The sequence below is a fragment of the Panthera tigris genome, chromosome A3 (genome assembly GCF_018350195.1).
Source record: "Panthera tigris isolate Pti1 chromosome A3, P.tigris_Pti1_mat1.1, whole genome shotgun sequence".
Classification (NCBI taxonomy): domain Eukaryota; kingdom Metazoa; phylum Chordata; class Mammalia; order Carnivora; family Felidae; genus Panthera; species Panthera tigris.
In genome coordinates, this window is record NC_056662.1 from 16,257,996 (window position 1) to 16,280,137 (window position 22,142).

At 46.3% G+C, this 22,142-nt stretch overlaps 1 protein-coding gene across 4 annotated transcripts in view; it reads right to left on the bottom strand.

Moving 5' to 3' along the window:
• GDAP1L1 (ganglioside induced differentiation associated protein 1 like 1) overlaps window positions 1-22,142 on the bottom strand; it is a 52,663-nt gene that overhangs the window by 26,667 nt on the left and 3,854 nt on the right. For 3 of the 4 annotated variants that reach the window (XR_006215428.1, XR_006215427.1, XM_007077737.3), the window contains exon 1: window positions 2,071-2,250. Coding sequence is in view for 1 of the 4 variants with exons in the window: in XM_007077737.3 (XP_007077799.1) it covers window positions 2,071-2,250 (180 nt within the window). In the remaining 3 variants the exon portion in view is untranslated. Of the gene's footprint in view, window positions 1-2,070; window positions 2,251-14,813; window positions 14,949-22,142 lie in introns of those variants that run through there. The other variant, XR_006215429.1, reaches the window with a different exon arrangement.

Genomic DNA, 22,142 nt, shown 5'->3' on the forward strand with positions numbered 1-22,142 from the left:
ACTCAAGATGAGAATGGAATCCAAGACCATCTGACTGCAAAGCCCATGCCCTTTCCACCAGGATACACTGTCTCTAGAACCCACCACAGGCCCCTAGGCAACAGGAAGTCCATGGACGGGGAGGCAGGAGGATTCCCAGGCTGGCCTGGTCACAAATGAGGTTGCAGTGAGCAGTCCCATGCCTGAATAAGGGGCTACCTGAGCCCTGAGTGCAGGCTGAATAGGAAATCTTCCATGGGGGCAAGGGGAGGAGCAGGAAGCTCCCTTTGGGAATGGTAATGGAAAGTACCATCCCTCTGTCCCCTGTCCAGTCCCAATCACTGGGGTCTGGATCCTGAGGTTCTGGATAGGAAGGTATTCTGAAATCTGGACGTCAGTCCGATACATCTCCAAACTCCAGCAACTTGCACGGAGCCTGGCATGCAGTAGGTGCTCAGCAGGCATTTGTAAATTTTACAGATGAGTCCCAGAGTGGCCCTGGTTAACTCGACCCCTCCTTCACCTAGCACTGTGGTGATATCACACCTATAATGATCAGAAACTTGACCCTGTGCCAGGCACTGCCATCAGCACTTCTTTTGTGTCACCTTATTTCACCCTCAAAATAGCCCTCTGAGAAAGGTACTGCCATTAGCTCCATTTTACAGATTATAAAACTGAGGCTTTGGAGTGGCAAGGCGACCTGTCTAAAGTTTTACAGTGAATTACTGGGGAGGATGGCTCTTCCACTGGAGACTGTCTGGCCTCAGCCTATACTCTAAACTGGAGCTACTCAAAGGGGGATCAGTGGACCAGCTTTATCAGCATCACTGGTAGCTGGCTGGACATATGCAGCATCTTGAGCCCCACTCTAGACTTGCTGAATCAGAACATCTGGGGTGGGACCCAGCAGTCTGTGTTTTAACCAGGACCATGCAGTGATTCCAATGTATGCTCAAGTTTGAGTTCTGCCAGTCTAGAACACGAAGTTATACTGCCTTTTCAACAACTCTCTCAGCAACTCTGAGAAGGGCTGGGAATTAGAAGTAGCTGCTATTATTATAATTATTGTTATCTCATTTTCCAGATGATGAACTGAGCCTGGACCAAGACTCAAACCCAAGTCTTTTGGCTCCATGGCCCTTTCTCCTTACGGAACCTGTTTCTCTATCTGGAAAATGAGTGAATGGAACAAAAGGATCTCCCAGGGAGAAGAGGAATCCCAGGGTCTGACAATGGGTGCCACTTGGAACCCAGCAGCACACGTTGTTGGGCCCTGGCCATGGTGCTGAATTCGTGCCCCACTGACGGACAGCCGCCTAGGGTGGGAGATTGCGCCCCTAGAGGCGCCCCTGTCACAGGCGCTGTGCCTGGCCCTCGCCCCCAGGAAGCGGGAACCCTGATAACTCAGCATCAGGCTGGATTCCCAACTGCGACCCAGCTCAACTGGGTCTGCGAAGGCGCTGAGGGGCCCTCTCTGTCTTTAAGAGCAAAACAGATTTTAGGGGCCGAACTGAGCTTGCCTTAGGAGATGGGTTAACTCCTTTCTCAGCTCAAGATAAGTGGGGGTGCGGGAGAGGACCAGGGACAGACCCTTCAAGCCCCAGCCAGAGGAAGGCTCCCAGCTGGGCAGAAGCTGTGATCTGGAGGGCCTGTCGGATCCAGGACAGCAGCGTGGAGGGAGGCCCACAACCGGGCTACCGGGGCTGGAGGCTGGATCCCAGGAAGCGCTCCTCCTCCCTTCCCGCAGCAGCCGCCCCCTCCAACAGGCCGCCTTCCCAGCAGTGCCCATTCCCTTCCCCTTGCCTTTGTCTCTCTTCTCAGCCCTCCAACAGACCAGGTCTTTCTGGGAGGGAAAGAGGCAGAATGGATGTTCCCAGAATTGGGGACGGTGCTCCTGGGGCCCAAGACAGCGCCAGTCACCTCCCTGGAAAGCGGCCCAGCATCCTCCATCCTCCGGGTCCCCGAACCCCCACATCCCACCCTCCAGCCTCTCACCAGGTCCTCGGACCCCTTCCTCCTCCTGAATCCCCTCCCCCAAGCCTCCTCGCTACTGGGTGCATCCGGCTCCCCTGCTCCCTTGGGCTCTACCTTCTGAGAGCTGAAGGACTGGGTCCAGTGGTACAGAACCAGGCTCTCCTTGGGCCAATGGGCGGGGCTGGCCGCCTCGGGCGCGTCGGGGGCCTCCACCGGCTTGGCCGCATCGCTCTCCAGCGCCGAGATGGGCCACCAGCTGCAGTTGGTGGGGGTCAGGTTGTTGGGGGTCGCCATGACAGCCCGGAATCAGAGGGAGGAAAGAAGGAGGCTCCGCGGCGGCGGCTCTCTCTCGCCCAGCATCACATGGCCTCGCCGAGCCTGCCCCTCTGCTTCGCTCCCTCCCTCCCCTCTCCGTGAATGTCATTACTCGCTGGGCAAGTGGGGGAGGGGCGCGGGGGATCCCGGGATCTCCTTCCCTCCTCCTCCCCTAGGGACGCCCCTGGCCCCTGCTAGAAAAGCTACCAGTCCCCTCCGTCAGGCTCCGTGGAAGGGTTGGAGGAGCCACAGGAGAATGGGCCATGTCCCCCAAATAGCTCATATCTGGCCAGCCACCTGCCAAGACTCCACCATTGTTAACGCATTCTGACTCTCAGTCTTCCAAGAAGCAAATACCTCTTAGGACACCTGGTGTTATAGAGACCCATTCCTTGTATAAATCAGTGTCTGGAAATAGCTTTTCTCTCTTTGGAGCTGTTGTTTCCTAGCATTTCTCCTGAAGGATCTCTAAGGGCAGAGGGGAACAAACTATGAAATATAGAGCAAACGCTTACATAGCACTTGCCGTGTGCCCAGGCTTTACAACCATCAACTCACTGAGTCCTCACAATAATCCTATGAGCCTCGTTTTACAGAAGAGGAAACTGAGGCACAGAGAAGCTAAGTGACCTTGTCCAAGGTCCCCTAACTAGTAAGCGGTGGAGCCGAGATTCGAACCCAGCCTGTCTGGCTCCAGAATATATGATCTTAGTGATAAGGTCATGATACTATGATAATGATATAAACAACAGCACAGCAAGCTTTTTATCAACCCAAGCACTTTATACGCATCATCTCATTCATCTGCACAATAATCATTTTTACTAGGGGAGGAAGGTGAGGCTCAGAAATGTCAAGTCATTGGTCCAAGGTCACATCTTCACCCAGGAGACTGAGGCACAACTACAGGAGCCCAAGAAAGCCTGTAATGCCCTGTTGTCACTTAGTTTATGCTTAATATTCATGGGAGTTTCATATAAAGTTCCCTAATACACCCGTGCTTCCCTTGATATAAATATTGTTTTATTTACCACTGAACAAATAGATGCACCAGGGAGATAGGCTTCTCAATTTGCCCTCCCTCCCTCATGTGATGCTACCAAGCAAGGACTCCTTAGCACATCATCCTTTCAGATTGATGACCATGGCTCTTGAGGAATCAGTGTCCTTCCTTCTACCAGACAACAAAAGTTCTGTAGTCCATGGGTTTCCCTTTTTGCTTTGGCTGCCAGGAGGCTTGGAGCTACATTTTCTATTAACTCCCAGTTGCCACATTAGCCTCCCTGGTTCGGCAACTTCTTTGTCATCCTTTCAGGAAATTTTTATTCCTTCTTTTTCCTCAAAGTATATTGTGGTTCATGATTTGGTTTTACAAAGGAGGATATGGTGTGTCTTGAGGAAAAATTCAAATGTCTGAATTCAGGGAAGTAAGACCTTAGATATTCCATCAAGGTGAAAAATCTGGTCCCTGTAGAGGCTGCTTTTAGGCAACAGACTAGAGCAATGGAATGTAGAGCGAGGCAAAAGGGCCCAGAGTGACCACCGAGCTGATGCAAACAGGTTCATTAAACAAGCCACCGTGAAATAGCCATAGGCCCTAAGAGACCAATTGCAACCAGGCACAGTTCCTAAGGTTACCCAAAAAGGACAATTGCATACATCCCCATAACTCTTTTACTCCACCCTATAACTTTAGCCCCTCGCCACTACCTCTCAGCAGTCTCCCCTTTGCTGTCTCACAAGTGCTGCCTCGCAGTGTATTCAATAAACTTTTATCTCTTTTGTTCTGCCTTGGGTGAATTCTTATACCACCAGAGCCATGAGCCCCCACCCTACTGGGATGCCCCACAGTCCCTATCTGGGTCTTCAACCTGAATGCATACAGGTGTCCATGCCACAGCAGTTACACCTCAAATGTGTATTCCTTCCCTCAATAAATAGTCATTGTGCACCCATTGTGTGCTAGTCACTTCAGTGGTATCAGAAATACAGTGAAAAATAAGACAGACACTGACCTGCTCTTTGCATTTTTCACTTAGCAATATATCTGGAAAGAGTTTCCTATCAACACAGATCTAGCCCATACTAACAGTCTGCATCGTATGAACGGGCCATAATAAATGTAACAACTCCTATGCCACATGTGCTGTTTTAATCTTTTGTTATAAAAACAATGTTGCAGGGACACCTGGGGGCTCTGTCAGTTAAGCCTCTGACTCTTGGTTTCAGCTCAGGTCTGACTTTAGGGTCTAGAGTTCAAGCCCTGAGTTGGCCTCTGCGCTGGGGGTAAAGCCAACTTACAAAACACACACACATAAAAACCACACACAAAAAAAAACAATGCTGCAGTAAAAATCCTTATTCATACAGATTTGTGCACATGTTTGAGTATAATTTATATGACAAATTCCTGTAAGTGGAATTGCTAGACCAAAGAATTTGTCTCTTAGGGCACCTGGGTGGCTCAGTTGGTTAAGTGTCTGACTTCGGCTCGGGTCATGATCTCGCGGTCTGTGGGTTCGAGTCCCATGTTGGGCTCTGTGCTGACAGCTCAGAGCCTGGAGCCTGCTTCGAATTCTGTGTCGCTCTCTCTCTCTGCCCCTTCCCCGCTCATGCTTTGTCTTCTCTGTCAAAAATAAATAAACATTAAAAAAAGCAATAAAAAATTAAAAAAAAAAGAATTTGCCTGTGTCAAAGTTCCCTCGGGAGAGGCTATTCCATATTACGCTCCCCACTAAGAATCCACAAAAAGGCCATTTCCCTGCACTTTTCCAACCCAGTGTACTGTTAAACTTTTTTGTTTCTTTTTGAATCTCTGGGTAAAAAATGGTGTATCACGGTTTTTATTTGCTTTTCCTTTTTGAGTTTTTATTATAAAAAATTTTCAAACATATGACATAGCAAACAAGACAGCTCAATGAACACCCATATATCCATCACCTGAATACAATCATTGGTTAAAGCTTGCCATGTTTGTTTAATTAAGGGAGGAGGGTTTGAAGTATTTTGAAACAAATTATAGGCATCATGGTACTTCATTGGTGAAATACTTCAGTATTACATACTTTATATCTAGCATAGGTCATTTTCTCACATAAACAACACATTTTTCACATTAAAAAAATTCACAATAAGGCCCTGATATCTAGTTCATACTCATATTTCTCCAGTCGTACCAGAATGATCTTCATAGTTTGTTTGAACCAGGATCCAGTCAGGGACCATGCCATGAATTCTGTTGTTACTTCTCAAGTCTCTTTTTGGAGAATGGTTCTTGTTTCTTTTTATTTTTTTTCCCCACAGTGTTAACTCGCAGAGAGACTAGGCCAGGTGTCCTGTAGAATGTTCCACTTGGGGGTCTGATTGGTCACTGTTCTGCCCTTTAACTTGTCATACTCTCCCTTGTATTTCCTATACTAGTACTTGGGTCTAAAGGGAAGACTAGATTCGGGTGAGGCATTTTGGGGGCAAACATTTAATCATTCCTTCGTGGGTGGTGCCATGTGCTTCATTTTGCCTTGTGTCAGGAGCTCCACGATGTCTTGTTGTCCCGCTATTAATGACGCCAAGTTGGATTTGAGTGGTAACCACCTCTCTCCATGTTTAAATGCCCATTTTGCCTCTTCTCACCAGGACCTTATGGGTATCCGGTTTCTCCTCCATTGATGGTCCTTGGCTGAATCAGTTATCAGAGGCTGTAAAAACATTTTCAACTTTGCCCTTCTATGTGTATTTATCGGCTGGCATTCTTTCTTTGAGTTTCATTAAGTCATAAGTGAAGTTGACCATCTTTTCAAATGTTCCCCATCCATTTTAACTTGTCCCAGTAAATTGTCTGTGTTTCTGTGGGGACCCGGGCAATTATACCACAATGTGACGAGTGCTGTGCTAAGGTAAGGACTGGGGCTGTGGTAGAGTCAGGGAGGGACATCTGCTTGCCCCACTTGCCAAGGAAGGCTCTCAGGAGCCATGGCGCTCAGTATGGGTTTCTCTGAAGCAGATCCTGAGACAAGAATGCAAGGACAAGCAGTTAATTTGGGAGAAGGAAACTCTGGGAGGGCAATGGCAGGATGACACAGACAAGAAAGGCGGCCTTGGAAGGTATATGTTCAAGCAAGTTAGCACCATGGGCGCCTGGAGCTTAATCCCGCAGTGAAACTCTGAGGCTGGTGTAAAGCCCCTCCCGAGGAGGAAGAGAGCCAGGGTATTTACACACCGAGTCCTGCCAGTCCGTTGTTAGAAGGCTGTTCCTTGCAGGGAGTGTTAATTCCCCAGCACTTCAGGCCTGCCCCGCAGTCGGCAGAGTGGGTTCCTGGGTCTACGAAAAGCCCTCAGACCATAAATGTGGGTGCTGCCAGCTGGGGGTCAGCTGGTGTGCACAGAAATGGTGAAAGTAGGGGACACAGGTAAGGCGCTATCAGCATCTACTCAGGATGTCTAAGTAGAGAATTTAAGAATGAGGAGGAATTAGCCAGATACAAGAAGATGGGGAAAGGGATGCGTGTTCCAGGCAGAGAGAAGAGCAGGGACAAAGCCCAGAGGTGAGAGAGGGTGGGGTGTTCCAGGGACCCGTGGCTGTTCATCTGGCTGGAGACAGGGGTCACAGTTGAGGCTCAGTAGTCATGCCAGGCCTGGTAAGCCACATTTAGGAGTTATCACATCATGCTAAGGGCACTGGGGAGTCACTGGAGAGTTTGAATCAGGAAAATAACATTCAGTTTGGGTGCCGGGAATCTGAAAAACCCTGAAATACATACACTGACAGTCCAGTGTATGAATTCACACTGGAGACTAGCTGTTCCTTGTCAGTGATGGGATTGCTTCTGCCCTTCTTCCATGAGAACTAGGGATGGACTCAGCCATCAAGGGGTTGCCATTGAATGTGAACTCAATGCACAGCGAGATGGAGAGCCTGACGGAACTTTTTCACTTGGGTCTACCACTGGTATTATAATATGTATGTTATTATAGTAACAGCTTTGAGGGTTTTCCATGTGCCAGACACTGGGCTAAGCACTTTTTAGTCATTAGCTCAGTTGAGGTGGTATCGTTACTATCTTGATAACACAGATGGGGACATTGATGCTCAGGTGAATGAAGTTATTAGCCCAGGTCAAGAGCTAACATCCAAGTCCATAGAAAATGGAGTTCTAAGTGTCCACACAATAGGGGATTAGATAACTTAGAGTATGTTCATACCATGGAATAATTTATATCTACCAAATGAGGAAGGTTACAACTTAAAGGTTACAATTAAAAACAGGTTATAATTATATAAGCTACTCTAAAAACTCTATTTAGTTTAGCTTACTATAATATTTAAAATACAAAAAGAAGAAAAAGCAGGTTACCAAAAAATACATACAATTAAATTTTAAAGTATATAAATTATAGAAGGATAGTCAGTAAAAGTGGTTTACATCACAGTGAGTGGAGACGGGCAAGAGGAGATCACGCGTGCTTCTTTTTTTCTTTGTTGGATCTTCCAGTCTTCCTTCTAATATGGACTGAATTGTCCCCCCACAAAATCCCCATGTGACTGTATTTGGTGATGAAGGGGCTTATTAAGGCTAAAGGAGGTCATAGGGGTAGGGTCCCAATCCTTTACAAGAGCAAGAAACACCAGGGATCACAATCTCCTCAAGCAAGCACCAAGGGAAGGCCCTGTGAGGACATAGTGAGAAGGGGGCTGTCTATAAGCCAGAAGAGAGGTAGAATTCAACTCTACAGGGACCTTGATCTTGGACTCCAGCTTCCAGAACTGTGAGAAAGTACACTTCTATTGTTTAAGCCACCCTAATTTGTGGCAGCCCGAGCAGACTAATACAGCTACAATGGAACTTTATTTATATCTTTTAAAAATAATTTGAAGTTGGTTTTGGGTTTTTTTTTTTTTTGTTTGTTTGTTTCTAAAGATACTGCTTGATTTCTCCCTCACTCCCGGGGGCAAACCAGGCCTGGGAAAGGAGAAGGAATTAACATGGTCTAAGTGTCCTTTCGCCAGACACTTTACAGAAATCCTATGAGAAGAGTTCTAACGTCCACACCTGACAGATGGGATCACAGAGGTTCAGGAAACACGAACTGCCTGACCCCAGTCACCATCTAAGATGAAGCAGAGCTGGGGTCAGGATCCAGGTCTGTCTGATCTATCCCCAGATATACCTGAGCCCTTTTCTCCACACACCCCTGTCTCCATATATAGCAGATGCTGAAAGGGCCCTGGCTATGGGCGGGGTGGGGTGGGAGGGGGGTGGAGCACATCCTTACAGCCTGTAAAGATCCCTCAGGAGATTTTGCTTCCAAGTTTTGGGCAGGATGAATGGTTTTCCTGGGAGTTAGAAGTCACCTGAAGAAATGTGCTGTGAAAAATCCCAACAGTGGGGGGCGCCTGGGTGGCTCAGTCGGTTAAGCATCGACTCTTGATTTTGGCTCATGATCTCACGGTTCATGGGATCAAGCCCTGAGTTGGGCCCTTGGCTGACAGTGCCGAGCCTACTTGGGATTCTCTCTCCGCCCCTCCCCCACTCAAGCGCACATGCTCTCTCTCCCTCTCTCTCAAAATAAATACACAGATTTTTTTTCTTAAAAAAAAATCCTAACAGTGAATGCATCTAATATCTGCATCTATTACATCAGGGCCTGCTGACTCAGGAAGCTACCAGGGCCCCAGTAATGCCCTAAGGGTGTGGCGGAGACATGGCGGGCTGGGAGGGCACATGCTCCACCCGGTGCACAGCTGCTCCTTGTTCCAGCCGATTACTCCCACGGTGGATTGCAACATGGCTGCCAGCTATCCCAGGTTTTCAGGAACCTGGAGATCCAGATGATCACACGAAATCTCTCCTTTTAAAATGTGTTGAGAAAAAAACAAAAACAAAAACACTGGCTGGCACAGAAATAACAAAACATATTTGTGGGTTAGATCAAGCCCTCGCATTGTCAGTTTGCAGCCTCTGCATGAGATCATTTTTGCCACAATCCTAGGGGCAGTATGTTAGTTAACAAAGCACTAGCTACTCTAAGAGATTGCCAAATCACAGTGACTTTACACACTAGTTTATTTTTCACTCACATGAGGTCCAATTAGCAGCAAGTTAGAAGGGCAGAGAGTTCTGTTAACCCTCCCATGTGGCTTCCAAGATCACCCAGGCATTGCTATCCAGTGGGCATTTAATATCCAATGGGCAGACAGTGGAGAGAGAGAGCAGAGGACATTGTGGGAGGTTTTTATGGGTAGCAGCCCTCCTCACTTATGCCCTTGCTCCATTGGGCAGAACTCAGTCATGTGGCCGCCTCACCTAAATGTAAAGGGGAGCTGGGAAATGTAGTCTCTGTGACAGCCTGTGACAGCCGGTTTTCAACACAAACTGTCCTATAGACTGCGTATGTAGACCTCTGGGGTAGTTACCCATCTCTGCCCCATGCAATTACCATCACCTCCATTCTACAGATGAGGAAATGAGCCTGTGACCTGTGAGAAGTCTCGAACCAGGAGCACGGTCTTTCTGACTCTGATCCAGGGATCTTTCCTCTACCCCAGTGTTTCCCAAAGTTGCCATTTCATAAGTCATCCATGGCACTTGTTAAACACTCAAGTCCCTGAATGTTTAGGAGAGCATGTGGTAACCTGTATCTGTATCAGGAATCCCAGAATATTCTTCCCTCAGACTCCACATCAGGGGCTTCACCTCAGAATCATCTAGGGAGCTTTGTGGAATGCTCATCTCTTGGCTCTAACCCCTAGAAATTCTGATTCAGTGGGTCTGCAGGGAGGTGACCTGACACTGACATTTTATTATTCTCCCAGGTGATGTGCAGCTAGGGCTGGGAACCTCTGCTCCCACAACAAATTGGGCCGGTCAGGTTTTCAAACTAAAGCAGCAAGAGACAGAGACAGAGAGAGAGAGAGAGAGAGGGAGAGAGAGAGAAAGACAAGTGAGTCTCTACCCTGAGAAGCAACATTTTAAAAACTCTTCAAATGATTCTAATGTGCAGTCTAGGTTGAGACCTTGTTAATAAATGGACCAGAAGACTGAATCAGTCACTTTGGGGTAGGCCAAACTTTCTGTATTTTTAAAGCTCCTCCTGGGTATTATGATACCACTGCCCTAGGGCTCTGCTTCTCAAAGTATCCCCTGAAGTATCAGCATACCTCTGGGAGCTTAGAAAAAATGCAGAATCTCAGGTTCTACGCCAGACCTGCTGAATTAAACCCCCAGGAGATTAGCACACACATTAGTGTGGGAGGCACCGTTCCAGGCACACAGGCTCTTTTTGGGAGGGCAGCCAATTAGGTCCTCCAATCAGGGCTGGCTCATCTTCTCTCTGTCCCCATCCACCCTCCTGAAGCTGCAGGAAGTTTTCTAGTGTCACTAGCATAATCTGTCCTCAAAGGTCTGGACCTTGCTGCCCCCATGCCGTGACCATCTGTTCATGGATACTTTGTTTAGTCTGGGCATGCGCATGGTTTGATGAATCAACAGGGGACTTGCAGGCCTATTCTGCCAGGGAAGGACATCACAGATGCTGGGTACTGTCTTGGGGGCAGACCATGGGATTGGGTGCCTCCCCCGAAGATCTAAAAGCTCTTTAGACCTGCAGGTTGGAGATAAAGGCAGGCTTGTTTTGTGAGGTTCTGGGACCAATCAGAGGAGCCTACCGGGAGGGAGGATGTAGTTCAATAGAGGGAAAAGTTTCAAACGAGTAGAGTTCAAATCCAGGTAGTAAACTTCCTGTTCTCTGAAGAGGACAAATAAATGTTGAATGGCCTCCATTCAGGGGCACCTGGAGGGAACCTCTGGATTGGATGTGAGCTGGAAGGAGAACTCTCCTCAAGGCTGAAACACGCAGGCCCTCAGAGGCTGGGAGGCTGGGTCAGGAAGAGCTTGGGGAACAAAATGATTCAGGGTTTTACTGTGCCAATCATGCATGAAGGTAGTTTGCTTAAACACAAATGACAGTTTCTGCATGAAATAATTTCCGTGTCGGTCTCCACCAGTTTGAAAGCTGTGAGGTCAGTGGCTGGGCTGCCTGTAGAGTCCACAGCACCTGGAACAGATACAGCAGCACCTGTCCAGTAAGTATGTGTTAACTTAAACGTAAATGGCTTAAAGTGAGCATTGATCTATTTGTCTCTTATTGGTAATTTCTGTGCATTGTGGGACAATTTGGCATCCTTTTGTGCCCTTTAAAGCACCTTTGTCAGGTGTTCAAATTGTCCATTTTTTCTGCTTGCTTTCTCATTAAGTGCTAATTCTTTTTCACCCAGCTTGTATGTGCATGGCATTCTTTGTAATGGCAAAACAACTCAAATATCCTAAATGGACCACAAAAGGGGGTTGTTGAATCACTCAGGGGCTCTCTTCCCACAAAGCCCATCCAAACAATCCAAGTTAAGAACCTCTTATCTGGAAGGATCCCAGAATGATGCCAACAGCATGATCTCCAGGGCAATGTTCTCTATGAACTACTTTGTGCTTGACCATATCTTGGTTTTTTGTTTTGTTTTGTTCTGTTTTGTTTTTTCTGTTCTGAACATCTATTACTTTTGAATGAGAAAAACCAACCAGCAGATATTGGACTGGTTTTAAACTCTATTTTAGATCTCTCCTTTATTTTAGCCAGCTTTATCTAGTTGGCAATGTTATTATTTGAGAAAATTGCACATTGAAATACAGAGTGAATGCTTCCAACAACCACTTAACAAGGAAGCTGAGGCCCTTAGAGAAAAACAGTTATCTGTCCCAGGGTACATGAGATAAGAGCAGAACTCAGCCCCTGATTTGCAGATGGGTGTTCTTTCTCATAGATCACTCCCTTCCCTTCCCATGTTGAACCTCTAAATGTTTTCTCTCATGAAGATAGCAATGCAGGGGTGTCCCAGGCATTCTTGGCCTCACAGGTTGGATGCTTCATTTCACTGACATGACTTGTGTCTTTCAGAGTGGAGAGAGCCATCAGACCAGGCAGCCTCCGCATATGCCTTTGCTTACTGGATAACCATAACAGGTTGCAGATCAAAGGCACAGAACTTCTGGCAGAAGTCCTGGACCTGGCACTAGGCCAGGAGCGATATTCCCACTTTGAAAGTCTGCTGTTGGGTGATCTTCAAAGGCTGCAGGCAAGTCTGTGCCATTTCTGCCACTTCCTTGGGAGTATCCGGGATTACTGAGAGGTTGTCCATGCACACTTCCTCCAGGATGGCTCCGGCTTCTCTGAGCTAAGTGAAAGGTGTAGGCACTTCTCCAGGAGTCCTTGACATGCTGAGCAGCACTTAGGACTGGGCTCCACTCCTTTTCCATTTGATAGGACCCAGCAGAGGGAACGTGAAAGCATTCATGCTGCATCAGAACCTATGCCAGCAGCTTCAGGCTCTGCAGAAGCACCACGGGCTTGGCTCAGCTGTGACAGGCTGGACAATTCACAGGGTGAATGGATCTCAGGTTTCACAGCTGAGAAATAAGCATGAGGATTTTTTATTGTTGTTTTTTCTCCTGGCATTTGGGCAGATGAGTCCATGGTGGGTATTCCAGGTGTCCTGAAGTCAGCTGCAGAATACATTTCATTTGGGGGTCCTGGTCTGTGATAAAGAATATCTCTGGGCTAATATAATTCTTGGACTTGGCTCCTGGGTCTGGGTGTTCACGGGGAGAAGGTGCCTTGGAAGTGCAGTAGAGAAATTCTGAAGGCCAGAGAATGTGAGCATTGACAAGTTCTCAAGGCCTACACTGAGGGATTCTTTCTACACCTTCTCAGGGAAAGACAAACAGGCACTTACATGACTCTTTTTTTTTTTTTAATGTTTATTGATAAAGAGAGAGCATGAGGGAGAAGGAAAGGGGCAGAGAGAGAGGGAGAGAGAGAATCCCAAGCAGGCTCTGCACATCAGCGCAGAGCCTGACACGGGGCTCGAACTCGCAAACCATGAGATCATGACCTGAACTGAAATCAAGAGTTGGACATTTAACCAACTGAGCCACCCAGGTGCCCCTACATGACAAAATCTTAAGGACAGATTGCATAGTAATAATTAAAGAGGTGTTGCTTAAAAAATCTTCGGTGGCTTTACTAGAAAATTACAAAATTAATACACATTCGTCATAACAAATTCAAATAATATATAACATAAGCAGTAAATATAACTCCATTCTCTTTAAGAGGTACAAAACAAAATAAGGTATCATTTTTTCAAACTATCAGAAATAGCCAGCTTAAAAAACTGGTAATATCCAGCACTGGCACAGGTGTAGGCCAGGGTATTTTAACCTCAGCACTACTGACATAATTCTTTGCAGCGGGACCTGTCCTGTTTATCCTTGGATGCCTCAGTCCCCTAGACACCAGTAGCATCCAGCACTACCTCCCAGGCTGTGACAACAAAGAATGTCTCCAATGCCTGTCAAATGTCCCCTGAAGGGGGGACAAAATCACCCTCTCCCCCCACAGAGCCACTGAAGACAAAAGGACACCCCGAACACCACCGGTGGGAGTGGAATCTGGCAGTTTAACATACCTATCAGGTATTAAAATGTGTATCACAAGGATAACCCTTCAGAATATATTTACAGGGGCACAAACTTGTCCATCAAGCACTCATGGTAACAATGGTTAATGGCACTAATGGTTAATACAGTACTATTGGTAATATTTTAAAAATTAGCAATGATCTAAATAACATTGGTAGGAAATTGGTTAAATATCTATCTATCTATCTATCTATCTATCTATCTATCTATCTATCTATAAAATGCCCAGACATACAACTGAATTAGGCAGCTCTGATATAGAGGTCTTCAAGATAAAATTGTTATAGGGGAAAAAAGCAAGGTGCAGAACAGTGTATAGAACATTTTTTTTTAATTTAAAGAACAAAATTGTATGAATAAGTGAGTGTGTGTGTATGTATGTGTATATATATGTATATGTATATATATATATACACACATATATATACATATATACACATATATATACATATACATATATACACACATATATATACATATACATATATATGTGTATATATATAAAGATATGCATAAAAATATGTATGGATACATGGTTTTAAAGCCTGGAAGGAGGTGCACTAAACCACAAACTGTGGCTATCTCTCTGCAGAGCAGGATATGGGGGTGAGGGGCCGGGGTGGGGGGATGGTGAGGGAGTACCTGGGGTTTTCTATTTCTACTTTAAATATCTCATAATCAGAGCACCTGGGTGGCTCAGTCCGTTAAGTTGGATTTTGGCTCAGGCCATGATCTCATGGTTCATGGGTTTGAGCCCCACATTGGGCTCTGTGATGACAGCTCAAAGCCTGGAGCCTGCTTCAGTTTCTGTGTCTCCCTCTCTTTCTGCCCCTCTCCCCCCCACCCCACCCATCTCAAAAATTAAGTGAAACATTAAAAAAAAGGTTTTTTTTAATCTCATAATCACTTGCTTCGTTTTACAAGGACATTATAAAATAACGAAGGTAAAAATAAGAAGTCGAAAAGGAAAAAAGGAAAGAAAGGAACCCTCATTGGAGTCCCACCTGCCCTCACCTGGAGTAAGTAAACCTGGCTTAAAGGACTCCTTGTGCCCTGCACTTTGAAGATCCCACAGCAGCATCATAGGCACCACGGCACCAGATCATCAAAGCAATTCTTCTAGTTGGCAGAGGAGTAGTTATTTTCATCCTGCAAATGGGGAAACTGAAGTTCAGGGAGTGCAGTATTTGCCCAAGGGTCCATACCAGGGAGCAGTCCCAGAGATTCCAAAGTCACAGGCACAGGTCTGGCCGCAGGCTCTCACAACCATGGGCCCAACAAGTCTGTCCTGTCCCAGTGCTCCTACTTGTGGCCACTTCAATCCACTCCAGCAGAGCTCAGATTCCTGCCCCCAAGGGCATTTTCCTCCTTCTGGCTCTCCTTTGCTGCAGGCAAAGGTCAGTTTTTAGGAAGAGGCCGGTTTGAGATCTGTCCCTGTCACTCACCAGTTCAACTAGTGGCTTCACTTCTCTGGGCCTCATCTGTAAAATGGAGATAAATGTACCTAACTCCCAGAATTGTTTTGAGACTCAAAGCAATCACATTTGTGAATGCATTTTGTAAAATATAAAGCTCTTAAAGGTATTAGTTGATTTATTTTTTAATGTTTATTTTTGAGAGAAAGAGTGCAAGAGGGGGAGGGGCAGAGAGAGAGGGAGACACGGAATCCAAAGCAGACTCCAGGCTCTGAGCTGTCAGCACAGAGCTCAACGTGGGGCTCAAACCCATGAACCGTGAGATCATGACCTGAACCGAAGTTGGACACAACCGACTCAGCCACCCAGGCACCCCCCAGTTGATTTTATTTTAGCAAAATAAAACTCTAGCTCTCTTCCCATGGGGTTGGTTAGAATGAACACTGCTGGGGTGACTGCAAGGGAGAAGGCATTGAATGGAAACTGGAATCTGAAACACCGTACAATGATTTGCAATATATTGCAATGTGCTGAGAAGGCCATACAGAGTTCAGAAAATGGGTCAATCCACCTAAGCTAGTACCTTACCTGAGCCAGGTTCTCACAGAACCTTTTACAGGGCTCTGGGCTCAGCGCTGTCACCAGGGATAGATGCCAAAATGCTAAACATCTTAGGGCAGAGGAACAAGGAAACAAGTGAAGTGTATTGCCAGCACCATGGATTGTATTTCTACTCACAGGAAAATGGACTGGGCAGTAAGCAAGTTAATAGTCCATCCAGGATTTATGGGAGTATTCAGTTAATTTATGAACATTATGTATATATATTTTTAATGTTTATTCATGAGAGAGAGAGAGCGAGAGCGAAAGCGAGAGAGAGAGACAAAGCATGAGTGGGGGAGGGGCAAAGTGAGAGAGGGACACAGAATCAGAAGCAGGCTCCAGGCTCTGAGCTGTCAGCACAGAGCCCGATGCGGGGCTCGAACTCACGGACCACAAGATCATGACCTGAGCCGAAGTCAGACGCTTAACTTACTGAGCCACCCAGGTACCCCAATTTATTAACATTATAAAAAGTAAGGTATGCAGAAGCACATGGGGCAAAATTCCATTTCCTACCATCCCAGTGAAATGCGGCAAAGCCTTGTGAAGAATATGGCAGCAACAATGGGCAGACTTAAAGGAGCTCATCTCATGCTGGAGGGGGTGTAGTGAGGGGGGCCCTGAGTGTGTGAGTGGTTGATAACCTTGCCTTTATGTAATTTCTAAGCACATTACTGGAGACTTTAGATAGCCCATACCTTCTTCAGGTGTAAAATCCTATTTTAAGAAAATAATCAGGCTTATGGTCAGATGTAGATACAGACACAAACGTAAACATTTTTATATGTACATACACACATAAACAAGGATTTTCAGATCAGAGTTCTTTATTATAGCAAACATACACACACCAACTGTCCAAACATAGAGGAATGGTCAACTACAGAGGAAATTATGAATGTATTTAAGTGATGGACCATTATACAGTCATGTAAGTCATGTTTCTGGGGAATATGTGTGACCTGGAAAATGCTTACAATAGATAATGAAAAGAAGCAGAATATTAAACCGTATATACAGTTTATCAGCAATTAAAATATATACATTTAAAATAATAGTAATATTAATAATAGCAGCTACGAGGTACTATGAGTCAGGCAGTGTCCTAGCCTGTTATTCACTCAACTCTCTCCAAGCCTTCTAAAGTGGGTACTATCATTATCCCCATTTTTCAGAAAAGTACATGGAAGCACAGGGGCTTGGGCAGCATGTCCAGGGCCACACACAGGGGTGGGGGTGGTGAAGCCAGATTGTGAACAGAGCTGGTCTGGCTCTTAGGCACTCTGCAGCCCCGCGACAAAAATGCTCATAGTGGTCGTCCCCAAGTGCTGGGGCTGAAGGACATACAATTTTCTTCTTTATATTTTCCAAATTTTCTATAGAGGTACATTTTTCTTTTGTGAAAATTATGCTTTATTAAAAAATAATGTATAAATACATTAAAAATACTTCCAAAGTACAAAAGGTATTAAATAACTTAGGAGCCAGATGGATGGGAGGTGGTGAATCAGATCCAATTTGATCCAGTACAGTGGGAAAGGGATCAGGAAAGGCCAGAAGACTAGGCTCAGGGGGAAAGATAACCTGTTAGATTCTGAACACATCTCGTTTCACTAGGCTTTGTGGAACATCCATGTAGAGACAACCAGCAGGACACGGGACACAGAAGTGTGGTGAGGGGTGCAGGGGCCAAGGGCAGGTTGCCCCAAGATGGCCATTTTGACATGAAGATTATTGTGAGCTGAAGGCAACAGAGACCCTGTGAGCTCAAGAGAAACTTTTGCCCCTCCCTTTAACTATACAAAAGAATCTAAATTGGGGATCTTTCCCAGAATATGGGTTATTAGCAGAGATAAACTTTATCTGAGTGACCCATCTGCATGGCAGGACAAACGTCTAATTACCAACATCTACTTTATCACTCTGGGAAACGCATTCCTTTCTTCTGGAGTCCCAGGCTCCTGCTCCCTTCTCCTTAGTTCAGAATGACATATGTATTTATTCTGGCTGTCTGTGTAGATTCCCTGTACATATACTGTCTGTCCGCCTGCCCCCGATCCCTTTCTTTGGGTAAGAACAACCCATCTTTTCCTTTGGAGAAGTACCCTACCTGTTCTCTGTAGTGCTGGTGAGACTGGAAATCAAAGTGCCTGGCTATCCAAGAAGTGGGCACATCTATCAAGCTAAAGGAGAACTTTTCTTGAGGTCAAAACCTGTACTTCTGTTACAGGTAATTCACGATTCCTAGTAAGCCTGCAGTGCCCCCAGCCATTTAGTGAATGGCCTTTGCTGCTTGGGAAGCCATTGCTCGGTTTTGAGTCTGAAATTCCATTTTCTTGAGTCCATAGTGAGATAAGAGTCTTAAAATCTGGCTTTTGTGGGGAGGAAAAAGGGTTTTTTAATTTCCAAACTCTTTATAGATCAAGAGCACAAACTGAGGGTGAGAGGATAGACTTTCTAGAAGTCACAGTGTGGAGGTGACACACTAAGATTAAAGAGAAGTTCCCATAAAAGGCCTTCTGGGCTTTCTCAGGAGAAAGAGGAGGACAAGAAACAGATACAAGTGTTCTGGTCCGCCTTTCTCTAAGGCCAGATCCCTTGCATGGGGCTTAGAAGCATCTAGACAAGCTTGGAGGACACTGGTGCCCCATTCTCTGAGCACAGCCGAGGGGCAAGCACAGGCAGCTCAGAGAAGACCCACGCTGGCCGGGTCGTGGCACCAGGTTGGCACCCAGGCTACACAAGTAGCCCCAGGAGAGGATGTAGTGGACAAGAGCAGTTCTCCCTTCCCTTTCACCAGTGTGCCATGTGAGTGACTTGGAAGTGCACACCTGTCCCAGTGCCGTGCAGAGCAGACGAGGAAAGGTCAGGAGACAAGTTGTGAGAACTGCGGCACACGAGGACCTCATGACTACAAACACTAGCACTTTCCATGATTTTGCTCAGAAACGAAATCAGGCCAGCCCCATCTTGGGCCCCACCAGAATCCATAATGCCTAGGGACAAGTCTAGGGCAGCCACATGGCAGCGGAGACCAGCAAAGGGGAGGGAACGCATCTGAACCACAAAGCTCATCTGCTGCCCCCTTCTCCTGCCCAGATGCCACTCTGTGTGTGTGTGTGTGGGGGGGGGGGGAACAGAAGGAGAAGAGGGAGGGAAGAAAACTCTAAAATACTGCATATTTGTGTAAAACTGTGTATGAACCAGAAGGGAGGGAAGCCCCCCAGGACTGGGGGAGGATGGAAGTCTGAGCAAGGTGACACTGCATGAAACACGAAGTTGTGTGGTTTCGCACCCAAGGAGCAGCAGGCAAAATGTGATGCTGCTAAGGGGCCAAACGAGGAACCCGACTACTGTACAGGGGGACACAGAAGAATGAAAAATGTGTGGGACCAAATCACTCTGAACACGATGCCCCAGAGAGGCTGCCTGTGAACTCCTGGCACCCGGAGAAGCTCTGGTCTCCAGTCTGAGAAAGCCTGGTTGTTCAGCACTCCCTTTTGCAGAGTGAGCTTTCTGGTAGCCTCTCCAAGAGAGTCACAGCGTCATCCCAGGATGACAAGGATGTGAGATGGGAAGGGTGGCAGGGCGAGGCCCTTGAGGACCAGCAGCTGGACACAGGAGGAGCAGCTAAGAGCATGGCCCTGGGTGCAGGGCCACACAAGCTAGAAGGGAAGTGGAGTTAAGAGGGAGGTCATGACTAGTGTCAGACAATGTTCAGAACTCAAGCAACATTAAAAACTGAGAAAGAGACACTAGTTTCGGCAAGAAGAAGTTACTCATGACCTTGGCAAGAAGTGTTTCAGTAGGGATGGAAGTCGGGCTGCAGTGGGCTGAAGAGAGAGAGAAGTGAAGAAGGAGGGATACTGACTATGGTTCTAAGGGGGAGAATAGGACAGGAGCCTTAGGGGGTATCTGAGTAGTAGGGGCCTTTGTGGGCTTGGGTTTTGTGGGTTTTTTCCCATTGATTTTGTTTTTTAAAGGATGGGGGAAGACACGGTATGTGTTTGCATATATGGAAAAATGGACTGAGTCTCCTGAGAACGGGGGCAAGATGGGAAGCAAAGTGGTGTCAGAGTAGGGACCGGTCTTAGAGAAAAGGGGAAGGCATGGCTCTAGAGACGGGCCAAGACAGAAACAGACCTCATATCCAAAGCTTCTCAGGACACAGGTGTACCTTTCTAGTGAAATCTTTTCTTTTTCCCTCAGGCAGAACTAGATGTTCATGAAAGTATAAGCAGAGAATGAAGAAATATTTTGACAAATTATAGCTATGCATCAATGCCTGAGAGGGAAGATTGGTTAAGAGACCATGCAGGGCAAGGAAAGAATTCTTGGAGCCAGGAAACCATAATCCAACAGTTCAAATGTAGAATAAGTTGGAGACTTATCAAGACTTAAGTTAAAAAACTCAACCTGCCATTGCCTAGTCAATTGGCAGATGCGGTAAAGTATGAACGCCTACATAAATGCTTAGCTCAACAGCCTTGGAGCAGGGGCTCTTTACATTTTTGGTTGTTATTTTGCCTAAGTAATACATTGCCAGGATCCAAAACTCAGAACACAAGGTCCAGGCTGTCTCCACCCCAACCCAGGTCTCCACAGGGCTGCCCCAAGATCTCTCAAGTTCAGTGTGACTAAAGGGAGCTCCTCATGTAGAGGCATCTCACTCCAGTCAGGTGGTGAGAGCAGACTTTAGCCAGACTGCCTTGGTTCAAATTCTAGCTCAGCACGTACTAACTTTGTGACCTCAGGCAAGTTACTGTACTTTGCTTTCAGTTTCCTCATCTGTAAAATGAAGATGATAAAGGTAATCTCGTAAGATTGTTGGGAGGATCAGACGGGGTTTGCAGACCGTAAAAGTACTAGCTTTTATTATTATCCTCCATCTAAATATCGTTTTTCATCTGTTCCCCGTCAAATGGATTCAGTAGGATTACATTAGAAATAGGCAATAATACCCACTCAGTGGCTCAATCCAGAAAGCAGCTTTTCATTGTCCACTTTTGCTCACATTTAATCTCTCACCAAAGCCTAACGTATACAACTTTCAATCTGCTAACATGCTCTCCATTCTTATAGCCACCTGCTCTTTAGAGATCACTGCCAACTCAGGATGGGATCACTGTGCCATTCAGGCTGAAACCAGAGTAATCATTCTAAAATAAAGTGGTCCTTTCTCTTCTCTTCCATAGTCTCCACGATTCTGAAAATAAACCCTTTGACATGGCCTCTAAGATGAAGACCCTTGGTTATGGGTCTGCTTTCGATCTGCACGTTAAACCCCTTATGCCCAAAACTAAATTCACCCATTCCCCAAGCTTACTGACTTCATGGATCTCCCTCCCTGGTGAATGGTGCCACCTACTGGCCACTCATTCACTCAGGCCAGACAGCTCTCTGACCAGAATACCCAGCCAAGTGTGCTAATTTTAAATGCCAGGGCTCCTTAGATGCTTCTCCCCACTTTAGCCACTGTTCCAGTTCTGGCCTTCATTTACATTATTTCAAATGTCTTCAAACTGGCCTTACATCCCCCTCCTTCCTCATCTGCTTTCTAAGAGGCTGCCAGAGTGATATATATGGCTCACTGGCACATCACTTCTTTGCTTAAGGACAAAATGCAAGCTATTTAACACGATTCTCTCCTGGAGTTGGCTTGGATGCTCTCCGTTCTCATCCTAGTCCCTTCTCACATTCGAGGTCAGTGCCTGCCTTTCAGAACCCAGTTTAGACAGAACTTCCTCCAGGAAGCCTGGAGACATCCCTCTGCACCTCCAGACCAGGCTAGGCAACCCTTCTGGGTGCCCACGCAGCACCCTGTGCCTCTGCTTACACACAGCACCCTATGCCTCTGCTTATACACAGCACTGGGCAAGCAGCAGGCAGTCACTAAAGTCTGTGAAAGAAGAGTGGGGACAGAGGACAAACAAGGAAACGTAACATACTGCAGTCCCACAGCAGAGACCAGGATGCAGCTCTCTTTCCCAGACTTCCAAAATGACACCACATATTTACTACCCACTACCAAGTTGCTTTGGTAACAGAAATATTTCATAACAGCATGATGGGGGAGATTAAAAATATTTAAATAGTTTCTGGCACATAGTGAGCAGTCAATGATTTCACTTGACCAGTAATTACTGCGTGCCAACTCTGTGCCAGGCAAGAGTTTGGGCCCTGAGAATACACTGTATTTTCATCAACTCTAAGACACCGTCATTTTAAACCCTCACTATCTTTTGTAGGTATAATTAAGAAAAAAAACCAAATGCTATCAGGTCACAACTGTCAATTATAAGACACATCCAGATTTTTAGAGTGC